Raw genomic sequence first — 19,014 nt, 5'->3', positions numbered from 1 at the left:
CTCAAAGTTAAGTGCTGGGACTTTGTCTTGTAATCATGCAGGATTTTCTGTCTTCATGTCTGGATCTAGAGCAGGATCATACAGCAGGAGCAGGAAGCCAGTTACTATCTTGCAAGGCCAGCACCGAAGCCTAAGGAGAAATCAAGGGCTACTGGGCACAAGTTGCTGCCGAGGGTTATGGGCAGGTTTTTAGAACGCGTTGGCATGCCGCAAGGGGAAGCTGCCTGCACTCAAGCATGTAGCCTTGTCTTTGCAGGGCGCTGGCACGAGTTTGTTACCGAAGTGCAGGTTTAGGGTGAATCACAGCGGGCACCCAGCCGTGCCGTGCCTGGGGGCTGTTGGCTCCTGCTTCGAGATGGCTCCCCAGTGTTCCATGTCCTCGGGAAACTGGAATGAGGGGAGGACCGACACCTGCAGGGTTGTGTTCAGATCTGATTCAAGGCAAATCGTAACTGCTTCAAATGTTTGTCCCTTAAACTGAGTCAGGATGATTCATCTGTTTTTAGACAGCATCCGCCTCTATAGAAGGTGGGTTTGAGCTGTGCGCCTCTTCATTGTCTCTGTGTCACAATTATCAGTGCTTGTTTGATCTTTGATCCCCATTAACGACTTCAAAATACTCTCTACTATGGAAGGAACTTGCTATTCCACACCTTTCTCCATCTCTTGTGCCCTCCGGCAGCCCTGTGCGTGCGGCGGTGGAAGCTGTAGCGGGCTGGGGGTGGGGTGCAGGGGCAGCCTCGGAGCCCCGCCTGGGCGGCGTCTGGGAAAGGGCCCGGCGGCTCCGCAGCTGACCCCGCAGTGCCCTCGGGACTCGGTGACACCGAGCTGAACCCACCGAGGGCTGCGGGGAGCGGGGCGGGCGGCGGCAGGGGCCCGGCCTCGCCGCGGGAGGAGCGGACGGCGCTGCCGCGTGCAGCTCCTGCGCTTGGCAGCTGATTCCCGGCTTCTCCTTCTGCCCGGCGGGGCTGGAGCTGGCCCGAGGCTGCGCGGGATCGCACGGCGTCCTCTTCCCAGGAAAACGGGCGAGAAGCAGCCCCGACGAGAGTTTCATATTTTACAGTAACTGCGGTCTGCCCGGGCCTGTACGTGCCATTTTGGAGAAATTTCAACTGAACGTCTCTGGACTTAACGTTGCGGTAGTTTTAACCTGTAAGTAGTGGATGTAAACCCTAGAGTTAGTCTCCGAGTTTGGGGAAAGTTTAATGCGTCTTTCTGAGTTAAGTTTTCTCAACTGCAAACCAGGTGTGTCTTTAGCTTTTCAGGGCGGCTTTAGACCTTGTTTTATTTTAAACATTTCGAGGTCCTTAGGCTGCTTTTAACAGCATAGTGAATTTCTTTCCTTAAAAAAAAGCATACCGTAGAAGCTAAAAATAGGAGATAAAGAGTTTTTATCTAACCACAACTTTGTGCATTGCATAGAAAAAGTTCCAACAGGACATGAGGATGGAGCAGTTCATGGCCATGTTAAAGAAGAATGAAAATAAGCATCCCCCACCTACCAAGCTGTTGAATCTAGCAGGACAGCTTTGCCAGGAGCTCCAGAGCTCTTCTGCTACTCTGGAGGAGCTGGTTGAAGCCATGATGCAATGCAAGAACAAGACAGATTTTCTTATTAACATCCATGTTGTCCGGGCTTGTGTGTCCGTTCATATCCATAAAGGGCAATATGACGCAGCCTGCAGACTCCTGGAGGTAGGGATGTGTTCTTCAGTTCTTCATGGAAATAAAAAGCCGTGTTAGAAAAACAGTAGTTAGAGCTGTTAGTGCGGAAGTACCTAAACCGCGGCACGTGGAGCACTTCCAGCTTGTGTAAGGCAGTGGAAAGTGATAAGTGCGCATTACTGACCTGCAAAAGCCTTTGTTACAGGCATTTAGATTTAATCAGCCAAGGGGGGGAAAGTAACTGGGTGATTACGGTGTTGGTGGTAGCAGGATTTGTGTTCTACTGCGATGATTCTTGGAGTTTTTCACAATCTTAGGGCTCAGGACATAAAAATGTTGGGAAGCCCAAGATTAGGGGGCTTTGTAGGGTGGGAATATATGAAGAAGGCTTTATGGTGCTATTCAAGGTGAGGGATTTTTGGCCTCTAGATCCGGTAATGTAGATCTTTTCACCAGAGGAAAAGAAGGAATTAGGCAACTGTCTGTGTACATGAGGGAAGGTACAGTGAGCCATATGCTTAGATAATGCTGCTAGTGCTGTTATACCAGTAGGAATCCCTGTATACATTTCTGGTGAGGGTTTTCTCCCTTATGCATGGTGTGAGTGACTCTCTGGAAAGGTTTACTTACACACAGTATTTTTTTAGTATTGCAAGGCAGAACAGAAGGAAGAACTGGTGAAACTTTGGCATGAGATTCACTACCAGAGGGTTATGGAGAAACACCAGACAGATGTTCTGACACCACTGCAGAAATTCCGTTGTAGGAAGAGGTACTGCATAGCTGGGAGACCAAGATTATTTTTTCTCTGTAGTTTCCAGATGCAGGGGCTACAGATGCAGGGGCTTGTTTTACATCTCAAGATGATGCTTCTTGGAACTTGGTTTTTCTTGGTGATTTCACCACTTGTTGCAATGTGAGAAAATTCTCATTAATGTGAATTATTCCTTTTGGGTCCTTTTTAATCCCACTTTCTCCTGTGCACAGGAATCCTCCACCTATTTCCCTTTGTCCTGAGGGTTTGAAGAATCGAAACTATTCAGAAGAAGCACGCCAGCACCTGTACAAGTTTGCTGCAGAGGTGACGGCAAATCCAGACAAGAAACAACGGGTAGGGATATGCAAGGGATACTTCCAATCAAGTCTCTTTGTCACAGAAAAGCAGGACACTGCAATCAAGAGTCTATAACTGCTTTAATTTCTAAATCCTTGTTTCCAAAAGGCTCACTGGAGCTGGGATTCCTCATGTTTGATCTTTCCGTAAAGGTCTCTTTAAAAAATCATCAGGTTCATGCTAAGCAATTTCTCGTGCTGTGGACAAAAAGTTGAGGGGCAATAAATTCATCACTGGGTTTTTAACAGTTTTAATTTTGTAATGATTGAGCATTATTGGCCAAACAGCCATCACTCAGCAGAGCTCTATTACAGTGATAAATAGTTCTGACTTGACTGAGTAACAACCTATATAAAATTGCACTCTGTTCACCAGAAATATTTTGTGCTGACTTTTCAAATGCTGGTAATTTGATGTGATAACACAATAGGCTGTGTTGGTGTATGCATGGATCTACCTTCTTTGGACGGGGACAGGTTTGTAATGGAAGAGATGTGTGCATTAAATCAACAAGCACTGTTGATCACTACCTTGCCAGGTAAGGGCTTCAGACTTTGATACCTGTCCCTGTGAAGCTGTCATTCTGTAGGAAGAACATAGTTTGGTGAGGGCATTATCTGGTGAGTAGTATAGAATAGCAGTGGCTTCCTTAGCAAACAAATTGTCTGGGAGTGCAGGGTGGAATTTGTGGTTTCTATCAGCTCTGAGCTTATAAAATGGTCTCCTCAATGGGATCCACTAGGCCTATTTACTTCACTAGACACCTAGTGAGTAAATGTCTCTGGCTTTGGAAAGTCTTTTGCTGGACTGCTTTTGGAACTGAAGGGAAATGCTTGATCATTTGGATGTGATTTCTTTTCCTTTGATTTCTCCCTGTGCCTGGGTTTGCAGGAGGGATTGGCTCAGGCCTTGAACCTACAGCCAATTCAGGTCTATAATTGGTTTGCAAATTATCGACGACGTCAAAAATCTCGCCTTCTTCATATGGAAGAGCTCAACAATTCATGTCCTGAGAGGGCTTTGGCTTCCCACAGAAAGAAGCCGCAGGATAAAGGATCCGATCCTCCACAAACTGCAGGTTTGTCTCTTCCTAATGGGTTCAGGATGTCATCCAGAGAGGTGAAAATCAGTTTAAATTCCCTCAGGAAGGGAAGGATATTGCTCCTTCAGAACAGCATTATGTGCTGATGGATCAAGTGGAAGCTGCAGGACTCTGCGTCTGTGGAGTGCCTCATTGTTTGGCTCCAGGCTGTCACTCCATAGGAGCAGACATTGCTCATGCCTGTGCAACAACAGGTGAAAAGAGATGTCTGCCTTTAAGGGGGCACCAAATACATGGGAAGCAGCAGGTTTTAGCTCTCATATACTGGAATCAGAGCAGTGTACTCCAGGAAAGCCCAGTATTTCCATGTCCTTCCACAGACACATAACCAAACTTCAGTCACAGGGAACACAGGGGTCTTGCTGCACTTGGCAGATTGGACTTGTTTCGTTGCCTTTTAGAGTAACCATTAGCGTTGTTTCACCTGCCTGGCCTGTACCTTTCAGATGGATCTCGTGCAGGCAACAGCACTGAGCACACAGAGATAACCCACATGCCCCATGAGCCAGGATGTGAGCAATCAGCTGCACCCCTGTATAAGCCTCCTGAAGGAACATATTTAAAGATGCTGGAATCCAGGTGATGTATGGCATCTTTACAGTGACAGTTCAGAAATGAAGCAACAATTAAATGTATTCATGGAACTGACTTGCGTGTTGGTTCCTTGGGGACATCATTTAGGAGTCTTGCCACCACTGATGGAAATGTTCCAAGTCCAGTCAGAGCAGTTCATCTCCCAGCTGTGGAGGGCAGGATTCAGAGGTTTAGCTGGGGGTCCCGTTTTGGCAAAGCAATATGTCTGGCTGATTCATTTTCTCCATCGTTGCAGCTGTATGCAGAGCCCTGTGCTGTATGAAACTGGAACAAGCACGGCTTTGTTGGCCACTCACAGCACTGAACAACCTGTACCTTTTGGCACTGAGGCTGTGATGGAACCAGGAACCTGCTTTGGCTCTCCTGTGCTGCCGCCTGGAGAAGCAGTGAGCAGGGCTGCTGCCAGCCCCTGGCAGGGGAACTTTGTCCTGCACTCTTATGAGTCCCTTCCCTCTGTGAATTATTGGCTGCCCATGTTGTGGCCCCCTTATGGCACTGGAGGAGTCTCTGGCTCCGTGTGGACCCCAGGTGTAGAAGGTTAGTAAAACTGCACCCAGATTGCTGACCTTATGATTTTCCAAGCTCCTCTTCTCATTGCTGTAAACACTCTTGCTTATTTAAGTATCCTGATGAAGGAGAGCAGGGCTTATTTGGAGCTTTGGAATTCTACGTCCATAGTAGTTCAGTGAGAAAATCTGTTGATTTAAGGTGTTGAAGCAGACATTCTTACCTACTCTTTTCCCTAACATGCAAGCACTTCCATTAGATAGTGGTGGATTCCTTTTAGTGTTTCCATTGAGAGAATCCCTCCAGGTGTTGTCTGCTCACCTTGCCCTTTTGCGAGCTTCTGGGTTTTTAATGCCTGTTATCATTAAGTATTGCCTGAGAAAAGTCTGGGAACTTAACTGTGACATGGTGTTTGTCTTCAAGCACATGTTTTCACTTTCCTCTCCCTCTTGCTATTTTTTCTCTCTTCCTCTTTGTCTTCTTCCTGTCCAGTCTTGTTCAGCATTCCCACATCTCTTTTCTTCTCCCTGTTCTTCAGAATAGTCTTGATAGGATGCGTAAGTGATGCCCTCTTGCTTTTGCTGTAAGTCTGTAGAGCAGGAAGGGCTGTAACTGCCATTCACCCAGGCTCTGGTGAATGTGGAGCAAGGAGAGAAGGAATAGCTGGGTCGGAGGTTGGGGCCATGTTATCTGTATCTGTACTTGTGTTTAATACGAGCATTTACTTCAGCAGGTATCAGAGTTCCCTTGAGCACAGTCCCTCAAGGTGGCTGTGTTGAAGCCAGTTCAGAAAGAATCATTCAGCAGTCAGATTTACAGGATGAAAGCTTAAGCCTTAGAGGAGGACAGCTAGGGACCCTGGAATTTGCGCACAGGTAAAAGGAGGGAAAGCACAGGGCTGCCTAAAGGCAGGAATAAAAATGATGCAGAGTCCAGCCATGTCTTGATACCCTGTTGAAGAGAGTTGCAGAAATAGTGACACACCTCATTCCCAGGGACTGCTTCTCCTTGTGTCCATCCTTCTTTGCCAGCATTTATATCTGTGCATGGGTAATCTTGTCTAAGTATACGTGTGTGTGTGTGGCACAAAGGAGATTTGGAACCAGCCTCATCAGAGAAGATATGACCTTCTGTTTTTCAGGCAGGTTCAGTTTCTGAACTATTTGCTTGGTTTTGGCAGAAAAGCATAACCTGTACTGATCCAGTGAGGGCTGGCTCTGTTGGTTCTGTGGGCTGGGTTGGTAGGGCCTGTACTTAATCCTAAAATAGTTTTTGTAGCTTCACAACCTCATGACAAGATTATTCCATAGTGCAAGCTTTCCAAATTGGAAGATGGAAAGACGGGCACTGGTCTCTCTTTGTTTTCCACCTATAACAAATGTTTCAGATTTCAGATATTCTCTGGGAATTGAGATAAATTCAGAGAATGCAAAACAACAAAAATTCATGCCATTTTCCATGTGTTATACAACTTCCATAATGTTACATAAAAATAAACACTGCCAGACATTATGGGCTTCCTTTAATTTACTGATCTGCAAGACAGAGCAAGGGTAGCAGCCTCATTTTATAATCCTTCTGCTTGACGCTGACCAGTATTTGTGCCAACATTACATAGTCAGTATGTCAAAAAAGGGGGTAAAAGAAGCTTTATTCCCACTTTAAAAATGAGGAAGCAGAGGCACAGAAGGCATTGTGGCTTTTTAAACAACAAGTAAATGCAGTGATTCACTGGAGATAAAGATTGGTAAGGCTTTGGCCCCAGTTCCCTGCAGAAAACATTTCTGCATTTTACCCCTGTTTCTCACTTGGCCAGGTGCCTTGTTCACATTCATGTCAGACTTCTTGCTCTGAATTGCTGAGGAGAGCCCAGGTCAGGCATTGTAAACCTCAGGCTGAGTTTTAGGATCCACAGTTTTAAACAGTGGCTAAAGATCATGAAAGATCAGCAAGACTTGCTGGCAATATTTTGCTGGATTTAAAATTGCATGTTCTGACTCTGGAGTGAGCTCATGTTTATTTTTAAAATATGTTCTGCCAGTAGAAGAAATCTATGGTGAATGTCTCCTTGTTGGGAATGTCAGTGTGCCAGGCATCCACACACCCTTTATCATATTCCTGTGAGGGGCAGGACTTGCTGCTTTGCTGGCACCTTTTGGTGAGGACACTGTTATTTGAACCCTATTTGTAAACACTGTTTAGTGGCCTGGTCCAGATCCCCCCAAAACCTTGACCTCCTCAATATTCCATGAATGCTATGGAGCATCAATCTTTTTCAGAAATGAGTGATGCTTAGGGTGTAATTTCATTTTGCAGTTTCTCTCTAGGGAGCCAGGAGAACTTGTGTGGGTAGTCTTTGGTAAAATCACTGCTCAGTCAGTGAGGATCACCTGTGTAATAAGGCAGAGCCCTCTAACAGAGTCAGGGATTAGAGAAGAGTATTGTTACCAGAGTCCTCTTGAGCAGTCATGGTGTAATGACCCCTCTGGGGACTCGTGGGGGCAAGAGATCAAACTGTCTGATCAAGGCAAATGAGTGTTGCTGTCTTGGAAGGACAGGGCAGTGATGTTATCCTGGTTTTAGAGGTAAGAGTAACACAAAGAGAAGGAAATTATTTAGCCAAGATCACCTATTGGAGTGGACTCAGTGTTATGCTCTCCTTGCTTCCTGAGTCCTGGGATAGAGCTGCAAGTCAGCCAAAGGACCCTTGATCTGCTTGTCTCATTTTTAAAAATGCTTACCTGGAAAGGATGTGGCCTCAAAGCTTATCAGAACAATCCCTGTTGATTTCTTTCATGGGCTTTTTACAGCCACTCCTACGCACCTGGGCTGTGTCCAAACCTCTTCTGATCTACAGGGCTGTGAGGTGGGAGTGTGAGAGGGAACCAGGCTGGAAGCTGACTGTCTCCATCTGCTTCTGCTGCCTGAGAGGAGGGTTTGATCCAGCAAGAGGCCTGGAAGTCCCCGTGGGACACCAAACAGATGCTTCCCTTTACAGATAGTGGTGGCGCATCCTCTTCACTCTGCAAGTCAGGACAGGTGGAATGTAGCCCAGCTAATGGTTCTTGCAGAGTGGAAATCTCGTGCCTTCCATTTCAGAAAGAAAAGCACACTGAGCTCTATGGAGCAATGCATTCTGCATTTATGAGCCAGCATATTGATTTAGAAAATGTCAGTGCCGAGATGTTCATGGCAGCTTACAGCTTCTGCTTGCTGGGATTCCAGCTCAGAGTGCTGGGGATCCTCCTGCAGCTGGGCTCTCCCCTCTGGACAACGCAGCATCCTGACACAGGCAGGCAGCAAGTCCCAAACCCCCAAACCCACCAACCAAGAGAGGCTACTTTTTGGCACGTTGCATAACTGAATTGCAGAACAACTCGTTGCTAAGGCCACTGTGCATGTCGGTGTAAGTGGGCTGTAAAAAAGCATGAGACAAATTCTTGAGAGGGTGGGAGAGGGAGATGAGGCCATTTGTCATTAAGAAATGTGACTCTGAATGCAGCCTCCAGCAGAGGAGTCCCAAGGCTTGTTGCTGGAACTTGGGGAACATTCCAAGGAAGGGCAACTTGACACTTATCCTGTTGGTTGTACTTTTTTCCTGTATTCTCCTATTGGGCACCTCTTGTCTGGGCCCGTGTGGACACTCACACTTTGGCTATTCCTGGTGGTGGTATGGGCACTGTTGTTGCATTAGAGAGACTTTTGAGTTGGTGATGATGTGAGAGAACATCCCATTCTTGAGTACCCAGTGCCTGCTGCTTGACCCAGTGCCCACAGACTGACCTGAGAGGCTGGAAGAGCCTCCAGGGGAGTGTGGATGGGGAAGCCGTTTCCCCAGACTCCACTGGTGGCCTTGGAAAGCTGCAGCAGAAGCGTAGCCAATGTTGTGTCTTTGTCTAAAGCCACATATTTTGACTCTTAAGGTCTCTACTTTTAAAACATGTTCCAGGGGCTTTGGTAGACACCACATTGTTTATGGATAGTGTTTTGGGGCAGAAGGAAAGTTGCAAATTGAGATGTGATATATACTACTCCCTATATACTGCTCCTGGTCAAGGCAGTTTTCCCACTGCAGAACCTTTATTTTCCGGCCATAACAATTTTGACAAATGAGGCAGGTGTGTAGACAACAGAACTATCAAATGAGCAGTCTTGTCAAGACCCCCTCTTGTCCTGCTGCAAAACATTACAGTAAGTGGCAAATAATGCATAAGTACAAATGCACTTGTATATAATATATATAATATTTTTTCCAGTTCTTCTCAGACTGTGCCTGGCAGCCCTCAGTGCCCACCTGTTTCTGCACCCTGTGTGGAAGAAAGCCAAACCCTGGGACAAAGCCAGGTAAGAACACACCTAAAGTCCAGAGAAAGAAGCTCTGTACACACGATCCCCTGCAGCTTTCTCAGAGGAGATGTGAAATCTCATATCATATTTAGTATGAAATATGTTTGATCTAAGCCTAGCTTCTGAAGTCCAGTTCAGGGCAAGCTGGACATTCCCTGGCTAACACCCAGCAGATAGTAGAAGGAAAGGTGAGTTTGTTTTTTCCTACTTGAATTGCTAGTCAGACCCTGATTTTACTGAATGTGTCATTGAAATGGTGGCCAAAAGATCCTGTGCATATCCAAAGTGCCATTTAAATTTTCAGCATTGGAGGGCTCACCTATAGAATAATCACACAAAGATGCCTCCTTGAGGTCCTCCCCTCTAAGATGTTTTGCACAATTTGACTCTGTTCTCTCAGATCTTTTAAAATGTTTAATGTAATTTTCATTTGTGGGTCTGTGTTATTGTTGAGGAAAAGGGATTTTGCACTGTTCTGAGATGGCTGCTAGCAGTATACAGAGCAGTGTGATTACTGGCCAGGATAAAGAAGGTAGTTCCATGCTGTGGGTGCAGTCTGCATGCCTTTTGATGGGGACTTCAAGGCAGTAGAGAATACAAGTTAGAAATCTTGTGTTTTCAAGGGGATGGGAACACATCTCTGAATTGTTACCTAAAAATAGGACCTAAGAAAGCCCTGTCTAAGCTGTATACTGATGTATTTTGGTTTCACATGTGTTGGTCTAACAGTCAGTCAGCATCCATTGCTGTTTCCCTTTCAGTGTGAGCTACTGGAGAAACCTTTTCAATAAGGATTACAAAAAGCAGGACCCATATCTGCTGGCCTCATTATGAGAAATTGCTGCAGCTCTGAGGGCGGTAACAGAACCTCTTCTGAGCCTCTGAAAGCATCAATATAAAGATCTGTATCTTGGAAAGTGGTCTTTTTACCAGCCATAATGTAAGCCAGATGAGAAGGAAAGCTTTGGGCATTAATAATGAATGAGTCTTTTCTAAGATTCCCAGAGCAGGCTGTCTCTAGCTAGTTTTCATCTTGCTGTTCTGCATCCTTGCACTGATTTTTGCAGTGATGAAGAAACATGACACTCAATACACTATGGGCTGGGAGCAAGATACTGAGTGATACTTGTAGATGTCAAATGGGACATCTTCAAATCTTTGTAATAATTACTCAGTTCAAAACTTCAGAAAAGCAATTTTTTGCATATTTTAGTGTGTGCGCTATGAAAAGGAAGAGCTTGAATGGGTAAATGATTTTACAGCATTCTACAGACTTCCTGGACACTTTGCTTCTTGCTGAATCAACTTACTCTGGGCTTGTGGCAAGAATAAGCAGATATTTGGTTCCTATGCCTGAACCACAGAGATGCAGATGAAAACTTTCTTTTGTCCACACAACTCAATTTTTTTTGTAGGTCATGCATCCTGTTAGAACCAAAATGAGAATAAAATGAAAGCAAGCAAACAAACAAAACGTTAATTCATTTTGGAGATATTTCTTTCTCTCCCTGAGCAGAGCTCCCCTGTTCAGGACATCACTTCCTTAATTATTTAATTCCTGTCTTACCCTCTGTCAATTACTGGCTTTCATAGGAGCCAAAGCCTAGGGTAAAATGAAGGGAATTTCTCTGCTCTGAATTCCTGGGAGTTGGATTGGGCATGGATTGTGCTCATCACTTCCACACCCACTGATGGATTACTCTACCTGAACTTGGGGGGGATGCAGGCCTTTGTTGCTTCATGCACACAGCCCTGACCAGTGCCATTCCCTCCCATGGCACACCTTGTGCTGCTGTCTGCCTAAAGGAGCTCTTCACCATAACCAACTGTGTTAAAATCATACCTAGTGAGGCTTTGGTTCCTTCTCATGTCTTTCAGGTCCTGGAGGATCCAGTTGACTCACTAAGCAACGATATATTCCAGGCAGCAGTCCTGCTGTGTGAATTTTCTGACAGTGTACGGATGTGACCTGCCTGCAGATACACTCCATGTGTCTGCAGTTCCCCAGGAAATACCCCATTGCTTCCTTTTTTCTCTTTTCTTTTAATAGTAGAAGAGGAGTCTGGCAGGGAGAGAAATAGAGTGAGGGAGAAGGATGGAGGTGTTTTCAATGGTTACAAAGTTTGGTTTAGTTACAGTTTTATTAAGAATTTTGCAAAGGATAGAAGAAAGCAAAGGTGCACTGTGGACTGGCGGTTTTTCTTGGAGCTGTCTGAAGCTGCACTGTAAATGTTAAAATGTTAACAACCGAGGCACTGGTTCTGTGGCAGTAACATAGATCTAATCATAGCACTGGCCAGATCAGAGTCCTTGGTTGCATCATGAAGGTAAATGAAGTTCCTGTGCTCAAAGGAGTAAAATGTGGTTACATTGCCTTGCAGTGGATATTAGATAACCTTTTCTCAGGCTTGGAAAATAAGGTCTCAGCTAAGTGCTGGTAAAATACTGCTATTTCTTATCCCTGCCTTCCTGTTGTACGGCAGGGTGTGACTTCTGAAGTGTTCCAAACTCCGTAGTGCCACCGGTGACACGAACTGGCGTGCAGCAGAATTTTCAGTGCTAGGGCATGCCATCGTATTGGTGTTTAATACAAGAAGTAGAATGTCAGGCCCTTCATTCAGGTTTAAAATTAATTCTGCAAGTTATAGGGTGGGTTTTCGGTATCTTCCTGAAGTGTTACTGTTTTTTTAAAAAAATCTGTATTGTAAAATGGATCTCCATTGCCAAACCTCCAGCCTGGAGATAGAGGAAGATACCTCCCTTACCTTTTGTTATGAAGTTTTCAAATAAAGGTTTTCACTTACTGTTTCTCCAGAGTTCATTTCTTTCAAGGTAAGGCTGTGAAGTGATAACTTTCACAAGGCAGTTATGTACTACAACGCACGACCAGCTGCCCTGGGGACACTTGGGCTGCTGAGAGCCTGGAGCCTCCGTTATTTTGGCTGGGAATAACCCCTTCTTGTTTGTGTTCGGAACAGCAGTGCTTGGAAAGCTCACACAAGTTATTGTTTATTGCCGTCAACAGTGAGTGAATCCGGGCATCCCTACAGGGGGCACAGACGCCGGGCTTGCAGCGCCGTGAGGGGCGAGCGCGCCCCGCCCGCGCGGCCGCGGCCGCAACGCTCCGCGCGCGGCTGTTCCCGCCGCGCCGCCTCCCATTGGCCCGCGGCCGTTGGCAACTGCGACAGATTTACCCCGCCGCGCCCTGATTGGCTGCCGCCTCCCGCCGAGCCATAGCAACAGCGGGCGGCCGGGACCCTCAGGGGCGGGCGGGGCAGCGGCGCGCCGCTGCAAAGCCCGTCCGAAAAGCCCTCCCGAAAAGCCCTGCAAACCCCTACCGAAAAACCCTTCTGCAAACCCCTCCCGAAAAGCCCTGCAAACCCCTCCCGAAAAGCCCTTCTGCAAAGCCCTCCCGAAAAGCCCTTCTGCAAAGCCCTACCGAAAAGCCCTTCTGCAAAGCCCTCCCGAAAAACCCTTCTGCAAAAGCCCTCCCGAAAAACCCTTCTGCAAACCCCTCCCGAAAAGCCCTGCAAACCCCTCCCGAAAAACCCTTCTGCAAACCCCTCCCGAAAAGCCCTTCTGCAAACCCCTCCCGAAAAGCCCTGCAAAGCCCTCCCGAAAAGCCCTTCTGCAAAGCCCTTCTGCAAAGCCCTCCCGAAAAGCCCTTCTGCAAACCCCTCCCGAAAAGCCCTGCAAACCCCTCCCGAAAAGCCCTTCTGCAAAGCCCTCCCGAAAAGCCCTTCTGCAAAGCCCTTCTCCTGTCGCCGTCCCTTCTGCGGCCGCGGTGCAACGGAGGCGCAGGTCAGGAGCCTGCCACCTGCGGCTCCATCCACAGGCAGCAGCCCCATAGCGAAATTCCCGCTGGGTCCTGCTGGGCCGCTGTCTGAGATCCCAAATAAGGTACTTTAATTTTCATCCCTGCTGATGACGTGTCACTACAATGACTCTGAATTAGGGCAGCCAGCGGTACATGGTACATGTGGATGAAAGCCAGGGGGGTTACACCTCCCCGCTGTTGAAGATGTATTGGAGTAAAGAGGAATGACGCCTCTCTTATTTTAAGTTCCTTTCAAATACTTCGTTCTGTTTCCTGTCAGGAGAGATAAGATTAGATTAACATTGCCTGTATAGCATTTTTAGTTAGCTGTCGTTCTATATACATTCTTTTCTAAGAAAGCAACCCATGCTAGGGAATGCAGGTATTTTGGCTTGGCATATAAGTGACCTTTGTTCTACCACATTAACGACACCAGTGTCCTAAGACCTCGTAAGTTTTAAAAATAATTCAAGAACACAGTTGTTTTGAGTTTCCAGTTAAAAAGAAGGGGCTCAATTCAGCAAAATTCCTCAGGACTGCTAGAACAACAAGTCTCTTTTCCAAACTAACTTAAATCTGAAAAAGAATTTTCATCTAAAGCAGAATTAAGGCCTTTTATACTTAATGAATTTAATTTCTGAATTTGGTACAGTTGCTCTCTGGAGGACAACTGAATTTTCTAGGTCTTTTCCCAGGTGAAATAACTTATTACTTTTCTGTAAATTAACGTTAGACAATTCAAAGTTTGATATGTAAAATCAAGCAAATTAAAGTTTGCATCCCTTTCAGAGATGCAAAGTCAAGTGGTTGAAGTACAGTGTATATTGGCCCACTATTGCCCCGTGTCACCTAGATATTGAACCTGCACAAAGCACTTTTGAGGAGCTAATTGCATTTGGACAGGAGTTTGCAAGTGGTGCCTACAGATGACCTCACAGGGCTTGGCCATGCTGGGTTACAGGGGCTGAGCAGGGCTCAGGGGTGGGGTGCTGCTTCCCCATCCATAAGCAGAACAGATGGGGTGTCTGGCCATGCAGCAGGGGAAGAGAACAAGTGAATCTGTGCTGAATGCCAGTAATGCTTTTGACCTCTGCCTGTGCTGCTGGCTGGAGTTCACCTTTCAATGAGAGCCTAGTGGAGTTCTTTCCATTGTATTCACATTGTTCAATTTTGTCTTGCCTCGTTCTGGTTTCCTAGATGTGATTCGTGTCCCCATCATGTTCTGCTTTCCCTGTGCTACCATCTGTAGCAAGCTCTGGATGTGTTTATGTTGTTCTTCCTTGGAGCTGTACTTGGAAGCACGCTGAGCACGTGGCTGACCTGCCCTGAGCTGAATGTGCTGTACCTGCTGTTGTCATTTCTCCTCCTCCACATGGCTTGGCCTAGCAAAGGAAGGAGCTTGCCCTAGATAGAAAAAAATCAAAGTTATTTTTATCTTAAAAGGCATATAAGGGCCCAAAGTACAGTGCCTGTATGTATTGATTGGTCACAGAAAGGGGATGGAAATCTAGGAGCACTTTCAGAAGTTGTGTTACCAGACCCTCCCTGAGGTGAGAGGAACACTTTCCCAATAGGCAGCATCCATGTTGTCCAGCACTGCTGCTACAGGTGGCTTTTCTCTTGGCAGTTCAGCAGACAGCCCTGAGCCTGGCAAGGTCAGAGGCTGAGGGTGGTTCTGCCCTGGAAGTGTGCTGTGGAAATGGCTGTGAGGAGGTCCTGCACAGCAGCTGCCATGAAAACTTCCCTGAACGAATCCACGTCATTGCCACAGGGGATCGAGGGCGTGAGCAGCAGCTTTTCCTGCGTGCCGTCCCTTTGGCAGTTCTGCTTACTGTCACAGTCACTGGTGCATCCAACACCCACTCAGGACAAATGCTGGGAGACACAGCTTCAAAAGAGTGTTTTCAGGCAGTCTCTTGTTCTGGATGCCTGGCTCACCTTTCTTGGGGCCTCATTTTTAGAGGAAACGAGCGCTCTGTGCAGTGACTCGAGTAGGGCACCCAGAATCAGAGGCCACTTTTGAATTGTCGGTAAAGGCATTTTGTTTTATCTCTGCACTTCATTAGTCTTATCCCCAAAGTCTTTCATGTTGTGTTCTACAGTGAAAGGTCATTGTTTCAGATCAATCATTTTCAGTGGGATTTAATCCAGTTCTAAGTCAAACTAATCCACTTTGGTAAAGGTTGAAGGGCAGTGAAAATTCATTTGTTAAGACAGATCTGGTCTTATTTTTTAAATGTGGCTGTTGATGCTGGGTCCTTAATTATTTATGCTCAGCACAAGGCGTCTTTCGGAGAGGTTCCAGAAATCATAGGATTGAGTTATTTTGTGTTCGTATTGTTCTTATTTTCTTAACACAGGTTGTTTCTTTTTCCTCTTACCTGTAGAGCCTCTTTTCAAAATGGTGCTCTGGTGGCAGCTGCTGATAAGCAGGATTTTTCATGTTTTCCTGTTGAAGCTTGTGAATTCTGGTTACTTTGCCCTCATTATATAAAGAGTAAAACTGCATTCTTCTGCCTGGGCAGGACTAGCAAACACTGTAGTTTGAAGTAGCTCATGAGGAGTTAAAGCTAAAGTGTTCTTGCTGCTTAAAGGAACCCCCACAACTGAGCATGCCTGACAACCCCCTGTGCATATCCCTGAATCATTCTAGCAAGGAAAAACTGCCATCATCTTTTATTCAGATATAGTGCTGTTTCCTCACTGGACTCTGAAATGAGCAGGTGCTGGAAGATAGCACATTTTGGCAGAGAGTTCTGAGGGTTTATCAGCTTGTGTCTGCACAGGATTTTGAACATGCAAAAGGCTACTGTGTGTGAATACTGAATGGTATTAAATAGACTGCAGTGATCCCAAATAGGCTTTGGGGTACAGACCTACCCTTTCCCACGTGGGAGCAAGAGCTTCACAGGTTTTATACAAATCAGTACCCTTCTGTTTTAAAGTTCTTCCCATGCAGGTTAATAGATACACAATGTACTTCACCACAGTGCGTGGCATGAACCCTGTTGCTGCTGCTGAGCAGCACTCAGGCAGTGTCATCTTTCTTCATTCTAGGATTTACCCTTGAGTTATGAGGGAGGTTCTGTGAGAGTGATTCAAGATTAATATGAAATTGAAATATGACAAAGAGTAGAATATTTTCACACACTGTGACAGCCTCGAGGCTTGTTAAACTGTGGTGTGTGGCTTGGCTAGAAGTATGTCACTGAAATTACAGTCCCTTGTGGTTTGGGAGAGAATCATCACACTACAGCTACGCCCACTGCTATCTCGTGCTCTGATCTTGTCGTTGGTTACACCATCTATCCTCCTGATGCACATTTATCTCACTTTACTGGGGGAATGTGCTGCTAGAATTCTAACAATAAAAATTACAGACAGTCCTAAGCTTCTGGAAGAATCTGTCCTTACAGCACTATCTGAGCATCATGCCCCATGTAAGGGCCAGGCACAAGTATTTCCAAGACCAGATGTTAACAAACTCCATCTCTTTCTCTTCCATAGTTGTCTCTGCTTCATTTGCTGTGATGTGGAAGCTGGTTAACCTCCCCCACCAGTGGGTGGTTTCTCTTCTCTCTCTCTGTTTCTCAGTATCCTGTCCCCAAGACTTTCATCATTTAGCAGTTCCCTAAATAAAACATTTCCTTGCTGCAGAAAGGAGAGGGAAGATCATTTTCTCCAGGGATCAGGAGGATGGTAGTGGCAGGAACTTTGTAGCAGCACTGCTGTAGTTCCGTGACTCTCAGAAAGAGCAGCACGAAATGTGTGTGCTCCCTCAGTGCTTCCAGGACAGCACAAGGGGAGGTTTTCCACCATGGTGAAAGCCTGGGAATGGCACATGGTGGTTTCCTGGTGGTGTTGCCTCTTCACCAGTGTCCCTGCAGCTAAACATCAGCACTGGGAGATGGCCTCTGAGCCAGCTGTGGTGTCCCCAGTGCCCCTGTGCGAGTGAACACTGAACTGGAATGGCATTTCAGCAGGGAGCTATTTATGGAACATGGGTGCTGTCCAATAATCAGATATGCCTGTGGAGCAGAGCCACTGCCTTAGGTCATAGTGCAATTTTCAGCGCCATAAATTTCTCCATCTACAAATTCTTGCTGGGTGTGGTCACTCTGGGAACAATTCTCAGTCCTGCCTCATGAGAGCAGTATTCCTGAGCTTTGATGGGAATCATGGAGTGATGCCTGGCATTGAGCTCAGCAGGGGAACCACAGTCAGGCACTGCTTGCACCCCATTCGGCACTCTAATAAAAGACCTGCTGATTTTTCCTTTTCCTTTCCATTTTTGTTTTAAGACATTGTGACTCATAAATATTGTAGAAGATTATAAAACTCACTGTGTGAGCTCTAATTTCTGTTTATTTGTACCTCTGTGGAAATGTGGAGCCACTACTGAGGGTGAAGATCCAGAGCACTAGGCACTGTATGCACAGGAGAATATAGGTACTCTCCCCCAGACCTTGGATGTGAAATGCAATCTCTTCCCTTTCTTTAGGTTACAGCCAGAGTGGAAATGCTGCACACAACGTTGCCTTATTTTAGCACTTTTTCTTGAAACTGTTGAATTTAGATTTGTATCTGGTTTTAGAGCAGCAAGGTTACACATGACCTCGTGGATTCAAGGTTAGGAATTTTTGAGACGCTTTAGACTGAAAAGTAGCTGTTTTACAGAAGCCTCAATTAAAGAAACCAAAGCATTTAATGAGAATGTTTTGTGCATGTGTAGATATATCCACATATATTTGGCAGATTAATGCAGATTGGTTCAGTGGGTGAATAACTCATTTTAAAAATACTTTGTAATCCATTTCCCTGGGGAGTCTGAAGCTGCTGTACAAGACTAGAAAGCTGCTGGTAAACCCTACATATTTTCAGAGCTGTTGGAATGCTTTGCAAACTGACTAATCTCTACTGAGAGATTATTACAACTGCAAAGGTTCCCAACTGAAGTGAACTGGGCAAGGAGGATTGGCACATCTGTCACTACTCTTGCCTGAGGGTCAGATGCATTAAAATTTGTATTTTGACATGGAACTATATATTTTCAAAATCACATCTTTGCTGTCTATACCTAAACATTTATTCTAAGGTAAAATCAATGCAAGTTTTAAAATAATTATGATAAAAAATTGAACTGATGCCTGGGATCCATTCTGTTCAAGTTTTGGATGTCACTGCCTTCTCTTAGAAACAGTGAAAACAAAATCCCAGTAGGAAAAAGCCCCATTTGGCTTGCTGGGATGCATGCACAGTAGTGTATGTGCTTCACACTACTGCAAGAGTTGTTTCCAGAATGTTCTGGCAATCAGTTTATAACTTGCTAAATTTTATCTTTCATGCCTTATTACATACAACTATAGTTTATTCTTACTTGTCATATTTATTTATGTCTTTTAACAAGACAGCTATATTCATCTAATCCCTTTAAAAATGGCAGCATTTATTTTAACTGGCATTAGGGTTTAATGCACAAAAGCCAGCAGCATTAGAGTTAAGGCTAAAAACTTTTGTCTGACACAAGGGACTGGATTGACTCATTTGAAGCAGTGTGAGAGTACCGAGGGTAGCGGAGAGCATCGGGAGGAGTGAGAGCAGCCTTGTCCCCGCTTCCCGGGTGTACCGCTGGACTTTCTCTCCTTGTCTTTGGGGGCGAGGACGGATGTGAGCTTCAATTGCCACAGGTGCTCCGTGCTGAACTCTCTGCTGGTGAGCAAACCTTCCGCTCGGCTGCACAGCAGCTCCCCGTACCTTCAGCGGTGCAGGCATGTTTAAATGCTGGCCAGGATTGAATGGGAAAAGTTAATCTATGATTTATTGTAAGAGATGAGTAACGTGGCTCCCAGCGTTTCTGTGGACACCAGC

At 45.8% G+C, this 19,014-nt stretch overlaps 1 protein-coding gene and 1 long non-coding RNA gene across 5 annotated transcripts in view; one reads left to right on the top strand and one right to left on the bottom strand.

The window, feature by feature from the left end:
* The first annotated feature begins 887 nt into the window (after positions 1-887).
* ANHX (anomalous homeobox) lies at positions 888-12,133 on the top strand. 4 transcript variants are annotated; one of them, XM_085593009.1, is made up of 9 exons: positions 888-1,152; positions 1,423-1,695; positions 2,313-2,437; positions 2,653-2,776; positions 3,671-3,857; positions 4,328-4,460; positions 4,711-5,012; positions 9,239-9,326; positions 11,208-12,133. In XM_085593009.1, the coding sequence occupies exons 2-9, from the start codon at positions 1,441-1,443 to the stop codon at positions 11,233-11,235; spliced, it is 1,242 nt and encodes a 413-aa protein (XP_085449135.1). In that variant the 5' UTR covers positions 888-1,152; positions 1,423-1,440; the 3' UTR covers positions 11,236-12,133. The 4 variants fall into 4 exon arrangements, 3 of the variants coding, with proteins under 3 accessions (XP_085449135.1, XP_085449134.1, XP_077643425.2); XM_085593008.1 differs by having other exon boundaries at positions 903-1,152; positions 10,091-12,133; XR_014958640.1 differs by lacking the exon at positions 888-1,152 and adding an exon at positions 10,091-10,269 and having other exon boundaries at positions 1,290-1,695; positions 11,208-11,344.
* A 4,933-nt stretch (positions 12,134-17,066) lies between these two features.
* LOC146765994 (uncharacterized) overlaps positions 17,067-19,014 on the bottom strand; it is a 35,348-nt gene continuing 33,400 nt past the window's right edge. Inside the window, exon 4 of the long non-coding RNA XR_014958639.1 lies at positions 17,067-18,927. This is a non-coding gene — a long non-coding RNA (uncharacterized LOC146765994). The remainder of the gene's footprint in view (positions 18,928-19,014) is intronic.

This window comes from Lonchura striata, chromosome 15 (assembly GCF_050655825.1).
Source record: "Lonchura striata isolate lonStrDom1 chromosome 15, ASM5065582v1, whole genome shotgun sequence".
In the NCBI taxonomy this organism is placed as follows: domain Eukaryota; kingdom Metazoa; phylum Chordata; class Aves; order Passeriformes; family Estrildidae; genus Lonchura; species Lonchura striata.
This window is presented reverse-complemented; position numbering and strand designations above follow the sequence as displayed.

What these genes read in the sequence shown, in the direction of transcription:
- ANHX (XM_077787299.2), top strand. Translation starts at nt 1,441, where the DNA reads ATGAGGATGGAGCAGTTCATGGCCATGTTAAAGAAGAATGAAAATAAG. An exon ending in CGATCCTCCACAAACTGCAG is followed by an intron (nt 3,858 to 4,327) that starts GTTTGTCTCTTC and finishes TGTACCTTTCAG; the next exon opens with ATGGATCTCGTGCAGGCAAC. An exon ending in ACCCTGGAATTTGCGCACAG is followed by an intron (nt 5,858 to 9,238) that starts GTAAAAGGAGGG and finishes TATTTTTTCCAG; the next exon opens with TTCTTCTCAGACTGTGCCTG.